The sequence below is a fragment of the Bos mutus genome, chromosome 10 (assembly GCF_027580195.1).
Source record: "Bos mutus isolate GX-2022 chromosome 10, NWIPB_WYAK_1.1, whole genome shotgun sequence".
Taxonomy (NCBI): Eukaryota; Metazoa; Chordata; class Mammalia; order Artiodactyla; family Bovidae; genus Bos; species Bos mutus.
In genome coordinates, this window is record NC_091626.1 from 56578832 (window position 1) to 56602887 (window position 24056).

General features: G+C 43.6%; 1 protein-coding gene across 3 annotated transcripts in view; it reads left to right on the forward strand.

Moving 5' to 3' along the window:
• The window catches only part of AQP9 (aquaporin 9), a 49752-nt gene that overhangs the window by 19740 nt on the left and 5956 nt on the right, over positions 1–24056 (forward strand). For all 3 annotated transcript variants that reach the window (XM_070377984.1, XM_005910437.3, XM_070377985.1), the window contains 4 exons: positions 11225–11351; positions 18323–18460; positions 20505–20623; positions 22771–22988. In XM_070377984.1, coding sequence (XP_070234085.1) covers positions 11225–11351; positions 18323–18460; positions 20505–20623; positions 22771–22988 — 602 coding nt within the window. The remainder of the gene's footprint in view (positions 1–11224; positions 11352–18322; positions 18461–20504; positions 20624–22770; positions 22989–24056) is intronic.

Below are 24056 nucleotides of genomic sequence, written 5' to 3' on the forward strand. Positions count from 1 at the left end.
GCTGCAACCAAGACCCAACCCTACGTTAAAAAAGAAAGAAAAGATATTTTTTCCCATTTCTGCTTAGATATTTTAATATCTTTCATAAATACTGTTTGAGCACAGAATATAAAGAAGCACAAGTGACCTGGTGGGCATTATGGTCTTGGTGGAGTGCCATAAGGCAAGGTGGGGATAACATAAAATGACACTGTAAAGACATGATGAAATAAGCAGGAGAGGTCTTTGGGGGCTTCAGTTGCCCGAGAAAAGCCCTACAGAAAAGGTAGCATTTTAGCTCAGTGTGAAGAATAGACTGATATGGGCTGGGGAAAATGCAGAAAAGATATTGGGCTGGAAGGGATGGCGTGAGCAGGTGTGCAAAGGTGGAAATGAGCGTCAAGTTCGAAGGACTCAAAGTGAATGGGTTGCCAGCCTGACTGATGGGGAGATTTATTCTTGGGAGAACACTGGGCTGAGAATCATGAGGCATGGCACCGGAGAGCCCTGAGAGCCAGGCTGAGGGGCTGGTGCTGGTACTTCCTGAGCAGTGGGTGTGGGACAGTGTGCAAGTTGGACTTCATCTAGCATGACAGCTGAGTGGGGAGATACTGGAACTGGGGACACAGGCCAGAACACACAGAAGGCCCCACAGAAGCCCACAGAAGAGATATGGAAATAATTGACCATGGGTGAAGAGAGAGACGAGGAAAGAGTACCAAAAAAATTTCCAGAACATGTGGCTTTGGTGACTGAGAATGACTGAGGGTACCTCACTCACCAGTCAATCTTTTGTAGCAATTCTGCCTTTCAAATGTCTTTCTTCCTTTTCCAATGAAATGCTTTCTCCCACTCCTGCATGCACAGATCCTGATAGCTATGGTATTTACCCCCCTCCTCTTTTCTAGTCTTGCATTACTACCAAAAGCACTAAAATCTTGCCAGCTATGAAATGACCTCACTTTGGAAAGTAATCACAAATACGCAGAACACCTTCAAGTTCTTGTCATTTTCCCACTTCTCTTCTTTCCACAAATTTTAATCTCATGTTTGGAATGAAATAACAGCTATTTATAATTTCGGTCATAGATGTTTTTTCTCTCCCGTTTTTATTGCCAGGCAGTGAGTTAGGGGTTAAGTCCATGAGTCCCTTTGCCTGAATGTATTCACCTTGAATTGGGGTTTTGCTTTTGAGTCTATACTAAAGGCAATAATATCCTTCACCTATTATTGTCCTTTTTGTTTAAATAGTGCCTTCATTAAGGTTGCCCCATTTGAACCTTTGCTGAAAATTCTTATGAAACAAGGCAAACAGGTATTATTTTTTAATAGATCAGCAAGCTGAGACTGAGAAGTAACATGTGCATTTACACAGACACCAAGTGTCATAATTGGAAATAACACCTAGGATCTGGGTATTTAATTACCTTCAATATACTAGATGCTATTGCAAAGTCAAAGAAGTTCATTACATGATCCTGAGTCTTATAAAATTGGGAAAACCAGGCATTAATATGTGAATAGCTGAATTACATCCTGTGGTTAAGTGACCCACTAGATGGCAACAGAAGCAATGAACAGAAGGCATGTAATTAATTACCATGGCATAATATGATGGCATAATATGCTATGATGTACAAACAAGGGAGGATTGCCTACAAAATAGAAAATATTTGCAAACCCTATATCTGATAGGGGGTTAATATCCCAAATAGGCAAAGAACTCATACAACTCAACATCAAAAAACAAATGTGCATTGAGGTTTGACAGAAAACAACAAAATTCTGTAAAGCAATTATCCTTCAATAAAAAATAAATCAAAATTTTAAAATGTGTATAGGACCTGAAGAGACATTTTTCCAAAGAAGACATGGTCAGCAGACACATGAAAAGATATTCAACATCACTAATCATCAGGGAGATGAAAGTCAAAACCACAGTGAGATGACCCAGAGGGATGGTACAGGGAGGGAGGAGGGAGAAGGGTTCAGGATGGGGAACACGTGTATACCTGTGGTGGATTCATGTTGATATTTGGCAAAACCAATACAATATTGTAAAGTTAAAAAATTCAATTCAATTAAAAAAAAAAAAGAAAACTATGATGGCATAACAAAAAAAAAAAAAACACCACAGTGAGGTGTCACCTCACACCTGGGAGAGGCTATCATCAAAAAGACAGCAAATAACAAGTGTTGGCAAGGATATGGAGAAAAGGGAACCTTCAGGCACTATTCATGGGAATGCAAATTGGTACAGCCACAAAACAGGATGGGGGTTTCCCAAAAAATTAAAAATAGAACTACCACATGATCCAGCAATTCCATTCCTGGGTATTTATCCAAAGAAAATAAACACTAATTTGAAAAGTTATATGCACCCCTATGTTCACTACAGAGGAGCCTGGTAGGCTGCAGTCCATGGGGTCGCTAAGAGTCAGACACGACTGAGTGACTTCACTTTCACGTTTCACTTTCATACATTGGAGAAGGAAATGGCAACCCACTCCAGTGTTCTTGCCTGGAGAATCCCAGGGACGGGGGAGCCTGATGGGCTGCTGTCTATGGGGTCGCACAGAGTTGGACGCAACTGAAGCGGCTTAGCAGCAGCAGCAACAAGAGTATTATGCTAGGTAAAATAAGTTAAACAGAGAATATAAAATAAAAATAAATGAACAAACATAACAAATAGAAACAGACTCAAGGATATAGAGAGCAAACAAGTGGTTGCCAAAGGGGAGGGCAGTGGAGGGATGAGTGAAATAGGTGAGGGAAATTAAAGAGGTACAAAGTTCACATTACATAGTCAGTAATATTATAATAAATTTGTATAGTGACAGATGGCAATCAGACTTGCAGAGATCATTGTAATGTATGAAAACAATGAATCATTGTGTTGTATACCTGGAACTGACATTGTAGGTCAGTTGTTGTTGTTGACAGTGTTGTAGGTCAATTATACTTAAATAAATAAATATTTTTTAAATTACTGGGGAGAAATAAGCCAAGGTTTTATAATGTCTGTTCATAGATAAAGGCACTGTGATTTTTTTCTTTATATTTTTAAATATTCCTCATATTCTTTCTAAGAGAGAATTTAGAGAATTAGAGAATTCTCTAAGAGAATCTGTACATGATTTCAGTCTTAAATAAAAAACATTTTTAAAGGCTTCAAAAAAATAAGGGAGAATTGTGCCCATTCATGGGCTCTGTGTTTTAAGAGAGGTGCTAACAACCTTGAGCTTATCCCAGGTGAGACTCATTGGGATCTGAGGAGCCCTAAGGATCCAAGATGAAGGGAAAAACATTCAGCAGAAAAAAATTCATGGAGGACTTTTCGTTCCCTCCACTTAGTGGAATGCCTGGTGTGTAAAAGATGCTTCTTCTCTGAGGTCCCAAGACTAAGCCAGGAGCTAATGAACAGAAGTTACCAGATAAAAAACTACAACTTCATGGAAGGAAGGGCTCCCCAACCACTGGAACACCAAAAATACATAGAACAAGCTACCCGATGTGGTAATAAGCTCCCTGTTGCTAAAGGCAACCAACATGGGCCAGGTCAATGGTTATTTAAGATGTTGTAGTTTGTGTGCTATCGAATTCAGAAGCAACACAATCATGGCTGAGAGGTAGCATAATGCAGGGATTAAGAATGCAGGCTCTGGAGGCTATACCGTGCTCACCCCCTGGAACCTGGCTAGGCCACACAGAGGCCGCGTGTAAGTGTACTGGCCACCATCCCAGGTGAGGCATCAGTTGCCTGCTGACATCAACCTCTAGGCATGTGACTAAGTGAGCTTTCAGATAATTCCAGTCCTTCAAGTTTTGAATCATCACATCTGATACCAACTGGAGCAGAAATAAGATGCTCTACCAAACTTTGCCCAAATGACAGATTCACAAGCAAAATAAACATTGCCATTTTAAACCACTAAGTTTGGGAATAGTTACATATCACTGAATAACTGGAATGCAATGTTTATGTGATGTTCTGAATTTCCATTGATCTTCAAGACCACTTAACAGGTTCTGAGTCAAATAAAAGGAGGTATTATTTTCAGAAAGGGAATTGGGTACCTTGGGCTAATGAGAGAAGAGAAGGTTTGGTGAAAGAATTGGGAGAATATGAAAGAGGATTTTGGGCAGCACAGTGAAGACTAGATCCATGGCTTTGTAATACTCTCCCTCCCCTACGTGGTTTTGTGATTTTCTAAGTCTTCTGGAGAAAGTAGGTGCTGGATCCTGGCATGAAGATAGAAGAGACAGTGGAGGTCTGTGGATGGCAGGCACAGAAGGAGTGGTGGTAGACTTGGGAAACACACCACCCAAGGACACAGAACAGATTAGCATACTGACAGAATGTGGTCCACTGGAGAAGGGAATGGCAAACCACTTCAGTATTCTTGCCTTGAGAACCCCATGAACAGTATGAAAAGGCAAAATGATAGGATACTGAAAGAGGAACTCCCCAGGTCGGTAAGTGCCCAATACACTACTGGAGATCAGTGGAGAAATAACTCCAGAAAGAATGAAGGGATGGAGCCAAAGCAAAAACAATACCCAGTTGTGGATGTGACTGGTGATAGAAACAAGGTCCGATGCTGTAAAGAGCAATTTTGCATAGGAACCTGGAATGTGAGGTCCATGAATCAAGGCAAATTGGAAGTGGTCAAACAGGAGATGACAAGAGTGAACATCGACATTCTAGGAATCAGCAAACTAAAATGGACTGGAATGGGTGAATTTAACTCAGAATACCATTATATCTACTACTGTGGGTAGGAATCCCTCAGAAGAAATGGAGTAGCCATCACAGTCAACAAGAGAGTCCAAAATGCAGTACTTGGATGCAATCTCAAAAACGACAGAATGATCCCTGTTCGTCTCCAAGGCAAACAATTCAATATCACAGTAATCCAAGCCTATGCCCCAGCCAGTGATGCTGAAGAAGCTGAAGTTAAACTGTTCTATGAAGACCTACAAGACCTTTTAGAACTAACACCCCCAAAAGATGTCCTTTTCATTATAGGGGACTGGAATGCAAAAGTAGGAAGTCAAGAAACACCTGGGGTAACAGACAAATTTGGCCTTGGAGTACAGAATGAAGCAGGGCAAAGGCTAATAGAGTTTGGCCAAGAGAACGCACTGGTCATAGCAAACACCCTCTTCCAACAACACAAGAGAAGACTCTACACATGGACATCACCAGATGGTCAACACCAAAATCAGATTGATTATATTCTTTGCAGCCAAAGATGGAGAGCTGTATACAGTCAGCAAAAACAAGACCGGGAGCTGACTGTGGCTCAGATCATGAACTCCTTATTGCCAAATTTAGACTTAAATTGAAGAAAGTAGGGAAAACCACTAGACCATTCAGGTATAACCTAAATCAAATCACTTATGATTATACAGTGGAAGTGAGAAATAGATTTAAGGGCCTAGATCTGATACATAGAGTGCCTGATGAACTATGGACGGAGGTTCGTGACATTGTACAGGAGACAGGGATCAAGACCATCCCCAAGAAAAAGAAATGCAAAAAAGCAAAATGGCTGCCTGAGGAGGCCTTACAAATAGCTGTGAAAAGAAGAGAAGTGAAAAGCAAAGGAGAAAAGGAAAGATATAAGCATCTGAATGCAGAGTTCCAAAAAATAGCAAGAAGAGATAAGAAAGCCTTCCTCAGCAATCAATGCAAAGAAATAGAGGAAAACAACAGAATGGGAAAGACTAGAGATCTCTTCAAGAAAATTAGAGATACCAAGGGAACATTTCATGCAAAGATGGGCTCGATAAGGGTCAGAAATGGTATGGACCTAACAGAAGCAGAAGATATTAAGAAGAGGTGGAAAGAATACACAGAAGAACTATACAAAAAAGAGCTTCATGACCCAGATAATCACGATGGTGTGATCACTCAACTAGAGCCAGACATCCTGGAATGTGAAGTCAAGCGGGCCTTAGAAAGCATCACTACAAACAAAGCTAGTGGAGGTGATGGAATTCCAGTTGAGCTATTTCAAATCCTGAAAGATGATGCTGTGAAAGTGCTGCACTCAATATGCCAGCAAATTTGGAAAACTCAGCAGTGGCCACAGGACTAGAAAAGGTCAGTTTTCATTCCAATCCCAAAGAAAGGCAATGCCAAAGAATGCTCAAACTACCACACAATTGCACTCATCTCACACGCTAGTAAAGTAATGCTCAAAATTCTCCAAGCCAGGCTTCAGCAATACGTGAACCATAAACTTCCAGATGTTCAAGCTGGTTTTAGAAAAGGCAGAGGAACCAGAGACCAAATTGCCAACATCCGCTGGATCATGGAAAAAGCAAGAGAGTTCCAGAAAAACATCTATTTCTGCTTTATTGACTATGCCAAAGCCTTTGACTGTGTGGGTCACAATCAACTGTGGAAAATTCTTAACAAGATGGGAATACCAGACCACCTGACCTGCCTCTTGAGAAACCTGTATGCAGGTCAGGAAGCAACAGTTAGAACTGGACATGGACCAACAGACTGGTTCCAAATAGGAAAAGGAGTACCTCAAGGCTGTATATCGTCACCCTGCTTATTTAACTTCTATGCAGAGTACATCATGAGAAACACTGAGCTGGAAGAAGCACAAGCTGGAATCAAGATATCTGGGAGAAATATCAATAACCTCAGATATGCAGATGACACCACCCTTATGGCAGAAAGTGAAGAGGAACTAAAGAGCCTCCTGATGAAAGTGAAAGAGGAGAGTGAAAAAGTTGGCCTAAAGCTCAACATTCAGAAAACTAAGATTATGGCATCTGGTCCCATCACTTCACGGGAAATAGATGGGGAAACAGTAGAAACAGTGTCAGACTTTATTTTTTTGGGCTCCAAAACCACTACAGATGGTGCAGTGATTTGCAGGCTTCATCCACACCCATGAAATTAAAGGATGCTTACTCCTTGGAAGGAAAGTTATGACCAACCTAGATAGCATACTAAAAACCAGAGACATTACTTTCCAACAAAGGTCCATCTAGTCAACGCTATGGTTTTTCCAGTGGTCATGTATGAATGTGAGAGTTGGACTGTGAAGAAGGCTGAGCACTGAAGAATTGATGCTTTTGAACTGTGGTGTTGGAGAAGACTCTTGAGAGTCCCTTGGACTGCAAGGAGATCCAACCAGTCCATTCTAAAGGAGATCAGTCCTGGGTGTTCATTAGAAGGACGGATGCTGAATCTAAAACTCCAGTACTTTGGCCACCTCATGCAAAGAGTTGACTCATTGGAAAAGATGCTGATGCTGGGAGGGATTGGGGGCAGGAGGAGAAGGGGAAGACAGAGGAGGAGAAGGGGAAGACAGAGGATGAGATGGCTGGATGGCATCACGGACTCGATGGACGTGAGTTTGAGTAAATTCCGGGAGTTGGTGATGGACAGGGAGGCCTGGCATGCTGCGATTCATGGGGTCACAAAGAGTTGGACACAACTGAGCGACTGAACTGAACTGAGCATACTATCGCCTGTTGGTATGCAAAGGAATCTAAGAGATTGTTTTCTAGATAAGGAAATCAGGATCAGGCACTTGGAAAACAGCTAAACACAAATTGTTCAGTAGGGACAGTACAAATGAATTACAGAGAGAAAAGATTAGGTTTAGTGAGAAGACTACGAAAGAGTGATGAGTCCAAAAAAGATTTCTTGATAGCGAAGACCAAAGAAATCGAGACAGCATGTCTCTTTCTGCGTCTAAGAAGGGGAACAATACGGCAGTTCTTAATGGTTAGAGCATGGAATCATGTTGGAAGTTCTATCAGTAATACTATAAATGACAGTGCTCTCATTTTTTTAAAGAAGAAAATTACAGTGGGCACACAGAAGAAGGAAACAAGGGTGAGTGACCAATTCCCTAGTGATCAGAGTATGATAACATCAGGATATCCAAGGTCTACTTCCCTGGTGCTGTGAATGCAGGAGAGAGGAAGCAGGCAAGAAAAGATCCTAGCAGGCAATTACTGGTCTGCCTTATTAATTTTCAGGCTATAGTAAGAGTATTTAAAAATTAGGAAGAAATGATGTCAACATGGGCTGAAATCTTCTGAATAGTAATTTCAGACTAGGCAAACTGAAGTGCTTACCTTGTTTATTTCTCCTCCTGCTCATTTCCTGCAGTGCACAGCATCAGTTCAGTTTTGTTCAGTGCTCAGTAGTGTCTGACTCTTTGTGACCCCCATGGACTGCAGCACGCCAGGCTTCCCTGTCTATCACACACTCCTGGAGCTTGCTCAAACTCATGTCCATTGAGTCGGTGATGCCATCAGTTATCCTCCCTAGAAAAGAACAAAAAAGCAATTTCAGCATCTAGGGTGGAAGAGGACGGTATTAATCACAATGAAGTTTGACAGAACAGAAGCCTCTCCAGGTCCACTCAGACCTTTTAAAGCTTTTACACCCCCTGTAGAATATCACAAGTCTATGAATATCACACTATAAAAGAAGGAAGAAGTTTATTTGGAAAGTGTTAATAGCTCAGGACTGGCCCGTGTTTGAGTGTGTCTCTCCTTACCCGGGTTGTCTAAATCAGGTCTTCTAAGCTATCAGGAATGTTTTGTTTTGTTTTTTGCCTCTTTTCAGGAAAGGCTGCCTAAATGACAGTTAGCTTGGAAGTTGTACTTAGGGCATTTAATTGATCTTAAATTAAAAAGAAAGACAGCAGTGTGGTTTTAATTCTGACGTTTATTATAACAGATAAGGATTCTAGAAAAACGAATGTCAAGTCTAGGTGGAATTGGTAGGCTGTGAGATGGACTCAGGGGAATATTTCATTTCTTAAAATAGGGAAAGGGAACCATGTTCCTGCTACAACTTAACTTGGCTCTCAGTACAGGGTCTGGAGCCAGATCTGTGATTAACATCAGAGACGGCCCCGTGCCTGTGATGTGCAGCCCTGGTGCATCCCTCCAGATGGCAGGTCCTCCTTCTCCCTACTGTCCACCAGTTAGAGTTAAGTTGATATATCTTAGAATCAGGGACTGGAGGGGATGTTAAAAGATCATCTAGGTAATTTCTCTGCCTTCAGGGAGGAGTAAAACAAAACCATTCTATATGTGTTAAACATCCCTTGTTTGTAAATCATATTTCTTTAAAGGACTTCACAAATGAGCCCCAAGGGAGCTATTTAGAATTAATTCATCACTATCAGGAAATGGTTGATGTGCATCCTCTCTTATTTCAGGTTCAGAGTTCCCTTCTCATCCTTTTGTGAAGAGACACCGAAGTTGGTTATTATCATCCTGATAAGAAGCCTTCCTATTCTTCGTCTCTTGTTCCTTGAATACATTTGTTTCTGAAAACTTGCTTCAGTTTCAGTTCAGTCGCTCAGTCGTGTCTGACTCTTTGTGACCCCATGAATCACAGCACGCCAGGCCTCCCTGTCCATCACCAACTCCCGGAGTCCACTCAGACTCACGTCCATCGAGTCAGTGATGCCATCCAGTCATCTCATCCTCTGTCGTCCCCTTCTCCTCCTGCCCCCAATCCCTCCCAGCATCAGTCTTTTCCAATGAGTCAACTCTTCGCATGAGGTGGCCAAAGTATTGCAGTTTCAGCTTTAGCATCATTCCTTCCAAAGAAATCCCAGGGCTGATCTCCTTCAGAATGGACTGGTGGGATCTCCTTGCAGTCCAAGGGACTCTCAAGAGTCTTCTCCAACACCACACTTCAAAAGCATCAATTCTTCGGCGCTCAGCTTTCTTCACAGTCCAACTCTCACATCCATAGATGACCACTGGAAAAACCATAGCCTTGACTAGACAGACCTTTGTTGGCAAAGTAATGTTGCTGCTTTTGAATATGCTATCTAGGTTGGTCATAACTTTCCTTCCAAGGAGTAAGCATCTTTTAATTTCATGGCTGCAGTCACCATCTGCAGTGATTTTAGAGCCCCCAAAAATAAAGTCTGACACTGTTTCCACAGTTTCCCCATCTATTTCCCATGAAGTGATGGGACCAGATGCCATGATCTTCATTTTCTGAATGTTGAGCTTTAGGCCAACTTTTTCACTCTCCACTTTCACTTTCATCAAGAGGCTTTTTAGTTCTTCTTTACTTTCTGCCATAAGGGTGGTGTCATCTGCATATCTGAGGTTACTGATATTTCTCCCAGCAATCTTGGTTCCAGCTTGGGTTTCTTCCAGTCCAGCGTTTCTCATGATATACTCTGCATATAAGTTAAATAAGCAGGGTGACAATATACAGCCTTGACGTACTCCTTTTCCTATTTGGAACCAGTCTGTTGTTCCATGTCCAGTTCTAACTGTTGCTTCCTGACCTGCATATAAGTTTTTCAAGAGGCAGGTCAGGTGGTCTGGTTTTCTCATCTTGCTTCACATACCCTCAAATCATATCCATTACTTGATGCTGAGTCCTCCCTCCAGTTGGTGCTATTCTTTAGTTAAGAAACCCAAACTGGGATCTGTATTCTAGAAAAAATTTGGCTATTTGACATCTAGGAGCAATGATCTAATGATCCTACAGCCCCAGACATTCCTTCAGGACCACACTGGCTCTTTAAACCACAGCATGAGGATGGCCAATGGTTGTGTGTTGTCCTGTTGAAATTTATGCAACTGTTTCATCTTTCCCAATAAACCTCCCTCATCAAACATTCCTTTCTTTCCACAACTTCTACCCTCCCTTCCTCTCGCCCTTTCTTTTTGAAGTATAATTGACATACAAAAGTGAAAGAAAGTAAAAGTGAAGTTGCTCAGTCGTGTCCGACTCTTTGCGACCCCATGGCCTGTAGCCTACCAGGCTTCTTGGTCCATGGGATTTTCCAGGCAAGAATACTGGAGTGGGTTACCATTTCCTTCTCCAGGAGATCTTCCTGACCCAGGGACTGAACCCAGGTATCCCGCATTGTAGGCAGATGCTTTACCATCTGAGCCACCAGGAAAGTCCATAGTTTCAGTTTTATAATGATTAGATATTTATGTATAATGAAATGATTACCAAATTACCCAATTTATAGATTCATTAAAAAGTTTAACACTATGAAGGCCTAACAAAACTCATCCATAATCCAGATGCAGCCTCGGGACCAGCATTTTGCTACCTGCGCACAGTTGGAAGATTATAAGCTGATTTATATGAGGCCTGTGGCAGCCTGGTTTGTGAATGTGCTTGAAAAATGCTTCTTGTTACTGTGACTTCCCATTGTCTTTGATGGTGGCCATCTTCACTCACTTGTTGAGTTTCCTCTCATTCCAGGTCCTTGGATGTGGTTCTGTTGCCCAAGCTGTTCTCAGTCGAGGACACTTTGGAGGAATCATCACTATCAATACTGGATTTTCAATGGCAGTTGCAATGGCCATTTATGTGAGTGCAGGTGTCTCTGGTAAGTACCAGAAACAATGACAACCACTACTAACCCAGCCATCCCAGTGTACTATCACTGTTCTGGGTGCTTTACATACCTTAACTGTTTTAGACCTCAGCAGTCCTGCAAGAATATCTTTGATTCTATTTTTATAAATGACCAATTTTAAACGGCCAGCAAATAAATGCTAAGTGACCTGCCGCTTTGTCAACCTGCAGCAAGAGACAGAGATGAGGGCTGGAACTCAGAACTGACTGATTCCTAAATCCGGCCACTGAATCGTATTCTTTGCCTGTCAATACATTCTTTTATAAGCTCCATCTTACGCTTGAAAACCACTTCCCAGATATTCTGTGAATGGCCCGTGAAGATCACTCCAACAGAGGCAGTTCCCCAGACCTTTATCTGAGCAATCACAGAGAGCCCTGGGCCATTTGCAAAGTAGCTGGTACTTTCATGGAGGTGCAGGGCTAATTAAGAGGTCTTGGTCCAACCTGCCCTGAGTGGTAGACTAATTAAAAGCAATTCTTGAGGTTCTGAGAAGCAAAATGAAATGATACTTAATGCAGCCTGGGACCTTAGGAAGGAAGTGTGAAAATGATCCACTTCCCAAAGATTGTGGAATCTTTAGCAGCCTTGTCTTGGGGACTCAGAACACTAAGGTAAGACTGTTGGTGATAAGGGAAGATGGGGACCCCGGTGTGCTGGGCACTGTATGGGGTGCTGTATACAATTTATCTCCTCTCCCTTCTGTAACACCTCCTCTGTCTTCTACAGCAGCACTCTGAGGCAGGTATTACTGTCCATTCTACAGAGAAAACTGGAGGCCTGAAGATTTTTGCTTTTTGCTTTGGGTTTGTGCTCAGTCATGTCTTTGTGACCCCATGGACTATATATAGCCCACCAGGCTCCTCTGTTCATGGGATTCCCCAGACAAGAATACTGGAACAGGTTGCCATTTCCTACTCCAGGGGATCTACTTGACCCAGGGATTGAACCTGTGTCTCTTGTGTGTCCTGCAATGGCAGGCAGATTCTTTACCACTGTGTCATCTGGGAAGCCCCCAAGGGGTTAAATTAATTTCCAGACATCCCACAGCTGGTAAAAAGGCAAATCAAAGATTTGGCCCAGGTCCATGAGACAGCAAAGCATAGGTCCCAATTACTAAACCACACTTCCAATGATCTATCATGGGAAAGGCAGTTTAGACAGGGCTGTACAGGTCCAGTACAGGGCAGGACGGTCCAGGGGAGGATCCTGCAGGTGAGCTGGCTGGACTGGTGACAAGCACTGCCACTGTAGCACTGAAGAATGACTGCCCAGACCCCCTCAGAGCCTCCGGGGACTGGGTACTCGGAACAGTCGTTTGCTGGCTGGCAGCCTTTCCATATCATAGGGGCACTCAGATCCTAAGGCAGTCCAGGTTACAGATTCCCATGTATGTGGTTTGTTAGGTAGGAGCAGTGTTTCTGTTCAAACTCATGCTGAGCCTTTGCTGTGATCCCCACACTCTACTGCCTACCCAAGATGCAAAAATAACCAAGGGGCCACCCTGAATGGGCCAAGGCTAGATGACAGTGCAGGCCTTGACACCAGAGACAGAATACCTTCTTGCCTTCAAACAAGCATGCAGAATGCTCCATTGCCTCTCCCCACACCCTCCCAACTGCATTCAGACAAGTGTGGTTTCCACAAACCATGCAATATAAATGTAGGCATATTCTCAGCTACTTTTTAAAGGTGGAGATGTGGTTTTGCCGTATTTCACCTACATAACTCCCTGAATTGAATATCATCAAATATTTACTTAGGATAAATTGGTCCCAGACCTTACCAATGTAGCTGACACTTCACCACCACCCCTGTCAATGTCTGTTTGCATACACTGATATATTTGGAGTTATCATGGGAGGAAAAGGGGCAGAGACCAGCAGGAAGGAGAAGAGGGAGTGAAAGATGGTGTGAGATCTTCCCATCTGGCCTTTAGCCTGGGGTTGGTTAACTCCTGCACTCAGAGGAGTAAGCGGACTGTTTTCATGAAGGGCTGTTTCTGAGCAAGGCTCAGGAGCTGTCCAAATTGTTTCAGAGAGACTGTGAGATCCCCAAATGCAAGGAGAACAGTTTCTGAGCCTGGCTAATAGAAGGCAGCTATTGCTGTTGTTTAGTCACCAGGTCGTGTCCAACTCTTTGCAACTCAATGGACTATAGCCCGCCAGGCTCCTCTGTCCATGGAATTCTCCAGGCAAGAATATCGAGTGGGTTGCTGTTTCCTTCTCCAGGGATCTTCCTGACCCAGGGATTGAACCCATGTCTTTTGCATTGGCAGGCAGATTCTTTGCCATTGAGCCACCTGGGATGGCAGTGTTGAGCTGGGGAAAGGGAGCTTATTTCCCATCTCTGTTTGGAACTAAGCACTATTCAGGCTCCCAGGGAAATGGGGGAAACAGGCACAGATAACACCCTGGCCCAGTGATGACATCAGTGCAGACTCAGTATTGGCTTTAACAGCCCGGGAATAGGAGAGGAAGATGGGTGGGGGCGGGGGGGGTGGGGTGCGGTGGTGATTCTCTCATAGTGGCTGCAACCAACATACTGATTTGTGGACACTTGTGAGGCCCTCTTTGGGAATTCCAAAAATAACCAATGTATATTAGGCATAAACATAAATGGGACCCCACTTTGTGGTCCAGACTGGGAAGGTCAGCTGACCTCTGGTTTTGGAACATAAAGCGTTACTTCTCTGCACAGGAGTCACCTACCCTGCTCCCTTGTGAGCTTGCCAGGAGTCTGGCAATCCAGTCTGGCCAATCAGAACTTGCAATGCCTTGATTATGCACCACCCCACACTCAGCATTTGCTCTGCTGACTTGTACCTAGATCAGGGCAGCTGTTTCTGATGCAGCATTTTATAGGCAATAAAAATCTCCAGAAAAAAGCAAGATTGCTTAATGAGAGCTAAAATAGTAGGATTATCTCCATCATAGAGTTGTCTGCGGGTGGCAGGGAGAAGGGGACTGGTCTAGGACAGAACCCTGAACCTGATCACCTTGCTCATGTAAGGCTTTCATCTCAGGCCTCCTCCTGGGCTTCAGCTCCATCCATCCGGGTCTTTATGTGGATAATCTGATCATCACAGCCACTTTGACAGGGCCAAGATATGAGCGTGGCCCTCTCCAACTGTAACACTCCTGTTTCTTCCGCAGTGCTGCTCTGTTTTTTTTGTCTTTCAGGTAGGGGTGAGCCGAGTGATCACACATCTCTGCAAAGAGAAACTCTCCTCAATGCTTTGCAAAGCGCCCTCCCAGAACACCCTCTCTGACCCCCAAACAGCTTTCCCTCTGTAGATCTTTGTAGCCTGAGCTATCTCAATAAAGACCTCTGGCTATTTATATCCCCAACTTTCATATCTTGAACACCTACTAAGTGCCTTTTGGTATGGGAAGCTCAAGGTGAATAATAGTTCTGGCCTCAGAGTGCTTTTGAGAGACTAAAAGCATAAATCTTTTATGCTTTAAACCTACAGCAAGTTTTATTTTGGAAGAGGAGCTTGCTAAATAATAACTCTCCCATTGGCAGACTCATCTGAGGGGAGATATTTTTGATTGGAGGTGATTTCTTTTGTCCCCGGGTCCTTTCACACTGGCTCCCTCCAGGCTGGCTGGGTGGCGGTGATCCTCCAACTAGCCTCTGGAAAAGAGAAACAGGGCTGGCTCCAGGACCTTTTCCCCTGCCCTGTGTGGCCCCCTCTTCTAAGCCCTGTTTCCAGCTTCCTAGTAAGCGGTACTCTTGCCAGTCTCCAGAATTATGACTCTCTTAGATTTAAAAGCAAAACAAAAGACGTGATGCATGTGTAAGTCTTCAGGAAGTCACCTGTGCTTTGATGCATTGACATTTTCTTGTTCATATGAGCCCCTGAGGGGCAGAGTCAGGTGAAGACAGGGCCCTCATAGTTTAGCCAGCAGTCAGAATCCCTCCCCACTGCAAGCCCACCTTGGCTTAGAGATTCAGGAAAAGCACAACTTTCTTCCTGGAGGCAATGAGAGGAGGGAGGCTTCCAAAAACAAAGCTTATCAATAGGTTGTGTGTGGAGTCAAATGGCAAAGTGTCATCATCACCATCATCATTATCACTGCTTTGTTTATAGCTATTCCCATAACCCAGAGGTCCACATTTCAGTGTGGTTACACTGACAGTCACTCTAATCCCCCTAACACACACACTAAATGTCATCTGTACTCTTCACACGTGTGTCCTTCATCCCTAGGAATCAAGCCCATATGTTCAAAGACGACTTTTGAAATTTTTTCACCTGCTGTCTAAGGCAGAGAAAACCTTTATAAACTTGATAAAGAAAACCTAGAAAAGTAAAAACATAGAACATAGGCCCTAGAGTTCAAATAAGCTTGGATTTGAATCTGAGACCTACCACTTATTAACCACGTGACCATAAACTGTTACTTGACTTCTCAGTTTCCCCACCAGTTAACTGGAGTAGGACCCATCTCACCAGTTTCTTAGGAGGATCAAGTGCGTGTAATTATCCATATGATAGCATCTGACAAGTGTTCAATATGTGTGGTTGTTGCTGCTACAGGAAAGTCAGCTGGGGATAGCAGCAGCCTACCCCCAGAACAAGCCCTCTGCCTGAACTTGCAAATGGATAAGAATCAAAGAGGATGATTTCTTGAGTCAGAGTTTAGGTTGGAGTGAAGGAAATGTTATTCCATTTCTGTGTGTGAGATATACATTGTCTATGTAGAGAAACTACGGAGAATCCATTCAGATGTTGTGACCACCTCAAAATAAACTGAGCCCCTTACCTCAGTGAGAGGTACAGCCCACCAAGGGAGGGAAATTAAAGACATGTTTCTTTTTCAGTCCTAATATTATTTCTATATCCTCTGGACAGGGACTTAGGAATTACTAGATGTAGAATTAAATCCACTAAGTATATTATATAAATATATTGATTTTAAAATATACTGAAGCTAACAGTTTATATCAATCTCTTTGGGGTTATTCACCGCAGATGGTGACTGCAGCCATGAAATTAAAAGACGCTTACTCCTTGGAAGGAAAGTTATGACCAACCTAGATAGCATATTCAAAAACAGAGACATTACTTTGCCAACAAAGGTTCGTCTAGTCAAGGCTATGGTTTTTCCTGTGGTCATGTATGGATGTAAGAGTTGGACTGTGAAGAAGGCTGAGTGCCAAAGAATTGATGCTTTTGAACTGTGGTGTTGGAGAAGACTCTTGAGAGTCCCTTGGACTGCAAGGAGATCCAACCAGTCCATTCTAAAGGAGATGAGCCCTGGGATTTCTTTGGAAGGAATGATGCTAAAGCTGAAACTCCAGTACTTTGGCTACCTCATGCGAAGAGTTGACTCATTGGAAAAGACTCTGATGCTGGGAGGGATTGAGGGCAGGAGGAGAAGGGGACAACAGAGGATGAGATGGCTGCATGGCATCACTGACTCGATGGACGTGAGTCTCGGTGAACTCCGGGAGTTGGTGATGGACAGGGAGGCCTGGCGTGCTGTGATTCATGGGGTCGCAAAGAGTCGGACACAACTGAGCGACTGATCTGATCTGATCTTGGGGTTATTGATTTATAGATAGGCAAAGCTCAGTAGAACAAACTGTGGAAACTTCTTAAAGAGATGGGAGTACCAGACCCCCTTACCTGCATCCTGAGAAATCTGTATGCAGGTTAAGAAGCAACAGTTAGAACCAGACATGGAAAAGCAGACTGGTTCCAAATTGAGAAAGGAATATGTCAAGGCTGTATATTGTCACCCTGCTTATTTAACTTCTATACAGAGTACATCATGAGAAACGCTGGGCTGGAAGAAGCACAAGCTGGAATCAAGATTGCCAGGAGAAATATCAATAACCTCAGATATGCAGATGACGCACCACCTTTATGGCAGAAAGCAAAGGAGAACTAAAGAGCCTCTTGATTAAAGTGAAAGAGGAGAGTAAAAAAGTTGGCTTAAAGCTCAACATTCAAAAAACAAAGACCATGGCCCCTCTGGTCCCATCACTTCATGGCAATAGATGGGGAAACAATGGAAACAAGGACAGACTTCATTTTCTTGGGCTCCAAAATCACTGCAGATGGTGACTGAAGCCATGAAATTAAAAGACGCTTGGAAGAAAAGCTATGACTAACCTAGACATACATTAAAAAGCAGAGACATTACTTTGACAACAAAGGTCCATTTAGTCAAAGCTATGGTTTTCCCAGTAGTCATGTATGGATGTGAGAGTTGGACTATAAAGAAAGCTGAACACTGAAGAATTGATGCTTTTGAGATGTGGTGTTGGAGAAGACTCTTGAGAGTGACAGCCCGGAGATCCAACCAGTCCATCCTAAAGGAAATCAGTCCTGAATATTCATTGGAAGGACTAATGCTGAAGCTGAAACTCCAATACTTTGGCCACCTGATGCAAAGAACTGAGTCATTTGAAAAGACACTGATGCTGGGAAAGATTGAAGGCAGGAGGAGAAGGGGATGACAGAGGATGAGATGGTTGGATGGCATCACTGACTCGATGGACATGAGTTTGAGCAAGCTCTGGGAGTTAGTGATGGACAGGGAGGCCTGGTGTGCTGCAGTCCATGGGGTTGCAAAGAGTTGGATACGACTGAGCGACTAAACTGAACTGAAAGCCCAGTAGAGAGAGATGATAGAATGATAGACATAAATAGACAGAGATGGAAAATAAGCCATTTGAGTACAAGTTTGTTTGTAAATTTGACTTTGAGAAAGCTAAACTTCCTGAAAAGTATCTAATGATGCCATGAGGATTAATAGTCCTCTCTTCCTCCCCACTCTCACACACACACACCCCTCTGTGTCCTCACATATGGTTCCTTGCCTAGAAGACTGAGTTCTGCCTGCAGTCCCTAGATAAGCTTTTCTTCACAATAGTTCTCCCTGGCCTGCCCTCTGGCTTTCTTAACCACCTTGTCTTCTTCGCAGGTGGCCACATCAACCCAGCTGTTTCTTTTGCATTGTGTCTTTTTGGACGGATGAAGTGGTTCAAATTCCCCTTTTATGTGGGGGCCCAGTTCTTGGGAGCCTTTGCAGGGGCTGCGACCCTCTTCGGCATTTACTATGGTGAGTAGGGCCCTAAGTCCAGAGATTAGGGACAGCTGAGTGTAAGCTGAAATTCAGGATTACTTGGCAGGAAGAGGTGAGATAGGAAGAACAGGACACAGTCTATCACACACTTGACAGGCAGTTCTAAGTGTCCTGAATGAAAGTGAAAGTGTTGGCTGCTCAGTTGTGTCTAACTCTTTGCAACCCCATGGACTGCAGCCCGCCAGGCTCCTCTGTCCATGGAATTCTCTAGGCAAGAATACTGGAGTGGGTTGCCATTCCTTTCTCCAGGGGATCTTCCCAGCCCAGGGATTAAACCTGGGTTTCCTGTATTGCAGGTGGATTCTCTGCCATCTGAGCTACCAAGGAAGCCCTTCTAAGGGTCCTAAGTTCTAGTTAATGGGGCCAACATTATTCTCAGGGTGCATTCATGAAGCCTCTTAATGAAAACAATCACAACTTAAATGAAGGGGAGAACATAAAGGAATTCTATCTTTAGACCCAACCAGTACTACAGTGTAAACAATGCCAAAGAAGCAACAGGGCCCTGGCTTCTCCATACCTTTCTCTGAATTGGCTGGGAGAGAAACCATTGACTTCTCTCAAAGGAATGATGAGTAAATATTTAGAGAAGGAATTTGGAGCAAAGCCTTTGAGGGAAGGAACACAGTAGAGAAATGGGGTGGGTAGGGAACCCCATCTCCCTTTTGTCCAATAGCCAGGGCTTCCATTTGGCAGCAGTCCTGGGGGAATCAAAGTTCTGACAATGGAAGACCCAGACTTTAGTTCCATATGAACTAAGTAAGTAGCTGTGTGGCTTCAATAAGTCATCTGACCTTATTGGTCTCAGTTCCCTCCTCTGGAAAATGAGGGAATGAACTAGATGACTTCGGAACCCTTTCAAACTAAAAAATCTTGCTGCTGCTAAGTCCCTTCAGTCGTGTCCATCTCTGTGCGACCCCATAGACGGCAGCTCACCAGGCTCCCCCGTCCGTGGGATTCTCCAGGCAAGAACACTAGAGTGGGGTCCCATCTTGGGGTTCCATAAAATCAACTGTTAAAGTATCTTCTTCTATCTAACCCAAAGTAAATCTCAATACCTTATAACTCTCAAGCTGGAACACTCAGGAAACTAGAGTTTATGAGCCAAGCCTAATAGAGGTACCTGTGGAAAGGCACCTCTTCCCGCAGACTATCCTAAGAAATAGAGTGTAAGAAAACAAAAGGAGAACTCAAGATCAGACCAGAAACCTGGAGAGTCAGAGGCTGGGTCAGGAGAGGCCTGGGGGTCTGGGACAACCTAGACCACACTGGGTATGTCAGGGTCTGCTGTGTCTCTTGTTCTAAGGGCATCTTCACTGTACTTGATGCCCTCAAATGCTGGACTGGTATTAGGGTTACTGAGAACCCTCTGGGAATCATGGATTCTGCCCAGAGCAGGTCTAAGCTTCACTTTGGCCTTTAGTCAATCTTGAAAATTCCAACAATTCCCCTTAGAGAAAACTGGTTCCCACGACCCACTGAATAAGGATTTGGCTCAAGTGTGGAGAGAACCATCCAGGGCAGCCAGGGCTTTCTTTCTCTGACCCGTCACCCTGGGAGCTGTCTGCTGCTGCTGCTGCTAAGTCGCTTCAGTCGTGTTTGACTCTGTGCAGCCCCATAGATGGCAGCCCACTAGGCTTCCCCGTCCCTGGGATTCTCCAGGCAAGAACACTGGAGTGGGTTGCCATTTCCTTCTCCAATGCATGAAAGTGAAAAGTGAAAGTGAAGTCGCTCAGTCGTGTCCGACTCTTAGTGACCTCAAGGACTGCAGCCTACAAGGCTCCTCCATCCATGGGATATTCCAGGCAAGAGTACTGGAGTGGGGCGCCATTGCTTTCTCCGTGGGAGCTCTCTGGGCATCTCTAAAACTACCATACTATGAGACGAAGAGAGGCAAATGATATGGATCTGCCAAACTGAACCTGGCTATTTGTTGTACTTGCTCAGCACAAGACCTGGCATAAGTCTCCCTCTCTTCTGCCCAGAGGACACTAACGTGCCAGAGCTCTGTCTTCCATAGATGCGTTAATGTCTTTTGCTGGTGGAAAACTGCTCATCGTGGGAGAAAATGCAACAGCACACATTTTCGCAACATACCCAGCTCCGTATCTGTCTCTGGTGAATGCATTTGCAGAACAAGTAAGTGTATATGCAACAAAGACCCAAGTTCAGTGAAAAGACATAATCTAATAAGGAGGATGCATAGGAACATTACAGGCCTATCAGAAAGGAAAGTCTGTGTTTCCAAAGTTGGAGGTCCCGAAGCATAACCCAAGCTTTGCTGACAAATTCTTGTGCTTGCCAAAGTTGAACCACTGAGTTTCCTGCTTCCTCTTTAAAAAGTACCCTTGTTTCACATCAGTTCAGATGTGAAAGTTCAGAGAAAAGTGGAGGAGTGGACCTTTCAACCCGCACGGGCAAATGGGGTTTGCTTTGCGAAACTGTCTCATTTGTTCACATCATGTAAATGTAGAGATCTGGAGAAAAGACGTTTTGTTCTCAGTTCAAGACCTGTGAAGTGTGGTAGGCGAGCTGAGGGTCCTCGGTGTCTCCCCAGATGTATAGGTTTATCTAGACTCTCCAGGAAGCTAGAAGTGTCTCTCCTTTTTGACATTTAAACAAGGGGCATCCAAGCATTTGTCATGTAGCCAATAGCACAACTGTTCTGGTCTTAAATCACTTGTCTGGGTCTCATCCTGATTCTTCTGCTTAGGAGCTCTGTGCCCTTGGGCAAGTTTCTTAACCTCTTTCAATCCTCCTTTCCTCATCTGTAAATTGTGAATAAATAGGATTTATCTCACAGATTAGTGTGAGGTTCTAATGAGAAAAAACAATGAAGTACCTGGCACATAATAAGTATCTGGTAAAGAGTGGCTGTCATTTAGTTGTTAAAGTAAAACAGTAATACAATTTCCAAATAATAGTTTAGAAATTTTAGAAAGTAGAGACTGGAGGAAACACCCACTATACCACATCACTTCAAGATACCTGCTATTATTGTTTGTATAATCCCTTACAACTTGTCTTTTATGTTATTTTCAAGTATAAAATGTAATACACATATAATTTTTTACCTAATGTCATAAGTATTTTTAAATTTTACCACATGTGTGTGCTTAGTCGCTCAGTCGTGTCTGACTTTTGTGACCCCACAGACTGTAGCCCGACAGACTCCTCTGTCCATGGGGGTTCTCCAGGCAAGGATACTGGAGTGGGTTGTTATTTCCTTCTCCAGCAGATCTTCATGACCCACGAATCAAACCCGAGTCTCCTGCATTGCAGGCAGATTCTTTACCAACTGAGCCACAAGGAAGGCCTCCGATTTTTTTTTAAATGTTACCACATAGTTTTTGTTTTCTAATTTTTTTTTCTTAAAACATACCTGTTCATTTTCATGTTAACCTAGAAAAATATTTCATGTTAATCGAGGTAAATATTCAATCATCACATTGTACACACAGAGTTCATATTTATTGTTTTTAGTGGCTGTATAATAGACTATAGAATGGGCACTACACAATTGCTTTTGCCCTGGTGATGTGGAATCCAGGTTTCCAGTACTATAAATAATGCTTCATTATGTATCTGCATATTCATTGTATTATTTTTCCATATTTTAGATTATTTCCAAGGTGTAGTTCTCAAATATCCAACTGGGTCCAACTGAGTACACACATTTATGGGCTTTTTAAAATACATATTGCTAAATCATTGTTAAATTGGCTTTCAAAAGTAATAACTTGATTAGTTCAACCAGGAAAGCCTGAGAGAACTGATATCATTTCCCTAATATTTGGTATTGCTTGCATTTTTTTCACTACAAATCAGTTTTCCCCACTTACTTGTTTTTCAAATCTATTTTTCTTTTATGAACTGTCGTTTCATTTCCTTTGCCCGTGTATCTATTGATGTCTCACATCGTTTTTCTCACCAATTTGAATGAGCCCCTTTGTTCATTTCTCCAGCCTGCAGCTTGCCCTCTATTTATCTGGTAGCAGCTTAACAGGTCAGAGTAGTTGAGATAGAGTGTCTAGAGTTAAACTCTCTGTATCCACACCTGATTGCCACTGACTGCGTCACCTCGGTCAGGTAACTCGTCTGTAAAGGAGAGAGAGATTAGCACTCATGTCTAGGACTGCTAAGAAGAAGAAAAGGCTCTGACACAGTGCTCAGCCAGTGTATGTTGCTTATTATTAGGTTCGTTTTTAACAATAGGGGGTGCATTTTGAGGTGGGCCAGTGGGAAGAATATAAGCTGAACCCCTCGTACATTTTCTCCTCACCCAGGTAGTGGCCACCATGTTCCTCCTCATTGTCATCTTTGCCATTTTTGACTCGAGAAACTTGGGAGTCCCCAGAGGCCTAGAGCCTGTTGTCATTGGCTTCCTGATTGTTACCATCGCCTCCTCTCTGGGAATGAACAGTGGCTGTGCCATGAACCCGGCTCGAGACCTGAGTCCCAGACTTTTCACTGCTTTGGCAGGTTGGGGCTTTGAGGTGTTCACGTAAGTAACAAAATGATCGGGGAAGAGGGAGGAAGATTCACGCTGCGCCTCAATGGGGAGGGCTGGGCTTCGACCTGGAGATCCAAGAGAGCGCAGATGGGAGGGTGAGGGTAAGAGCACCCTCGTCAGAAGTGTGGAACGTTATCACTGGTGATTTATGATGTGGTGTGTGTGTGTGTAAGACAGGGAAAGAGAAGGGGGAGGGAGACAAAGAGAGAGCAATCACCGACGCTATTCTAATCACCACCACTGGCAGCACTGGAGCCACTACAGAGAAAGCATTGTGAGGACAGGGGCCTTAACCGCGTTTTCACTGCTTTGTCTGCAGTGACTGAAATAGGATCCAGCACATAGAAAGCTATTCAATGAAAGCTATTGAACAAAAGAATGGATAAACGCTCTGTGCCGCATATGTTCTAGGAGATGAAAGATACAAAAAGAATCAAGCATCATCCCCTGTCTTTTTTGTTTCTTTCTTTTGTTGTGTCGTGTCTTAGTGTGGCACACGGGATTTTCACCACGTCATGCAGAATCTTTTGTTGCAGTGCACAGGCTCTCCAGTTGTGGTACGCAGGCTTAGTTGCTCTGTGGCATTTGGGATCTTAGTTCCCTGACCAGGGATTGAACACATGTCCCCTGCATCACCAGGCAGATTTTTAACCATTTGGACCACCAGGAAAGTCCCCAGCATACCCTATCTTTAAGGAACAAACAACACAATGAATCTTCTAGAGCAGTGGTTCTCAGCCAGTGGTAATTTTGCCCCCAAGGATGTTTGGCAATGCATGTTGACACTTCGGGTTGTCACAGCTGGGCATGGTGGGGGCAGAACCTGTCACCAGTATCTAGTGGGTAGAGTCCAACGGGGGATACTGCTAAGCATCTTACAGTACCCAGGACAGATCCCCACAAACAAAAATGCTCAGAGTGCCACAGCTGAGGAGCTCTGTTCCAGAATGACCATACTAGACCATGAAAAGGTGGAACACAACGTTCACAGCTAGGATAGATCCTGTGTATTCTTCCAGTGGACCATTGAGAACATGTTAAAGGTCTCCTTATTTCCAA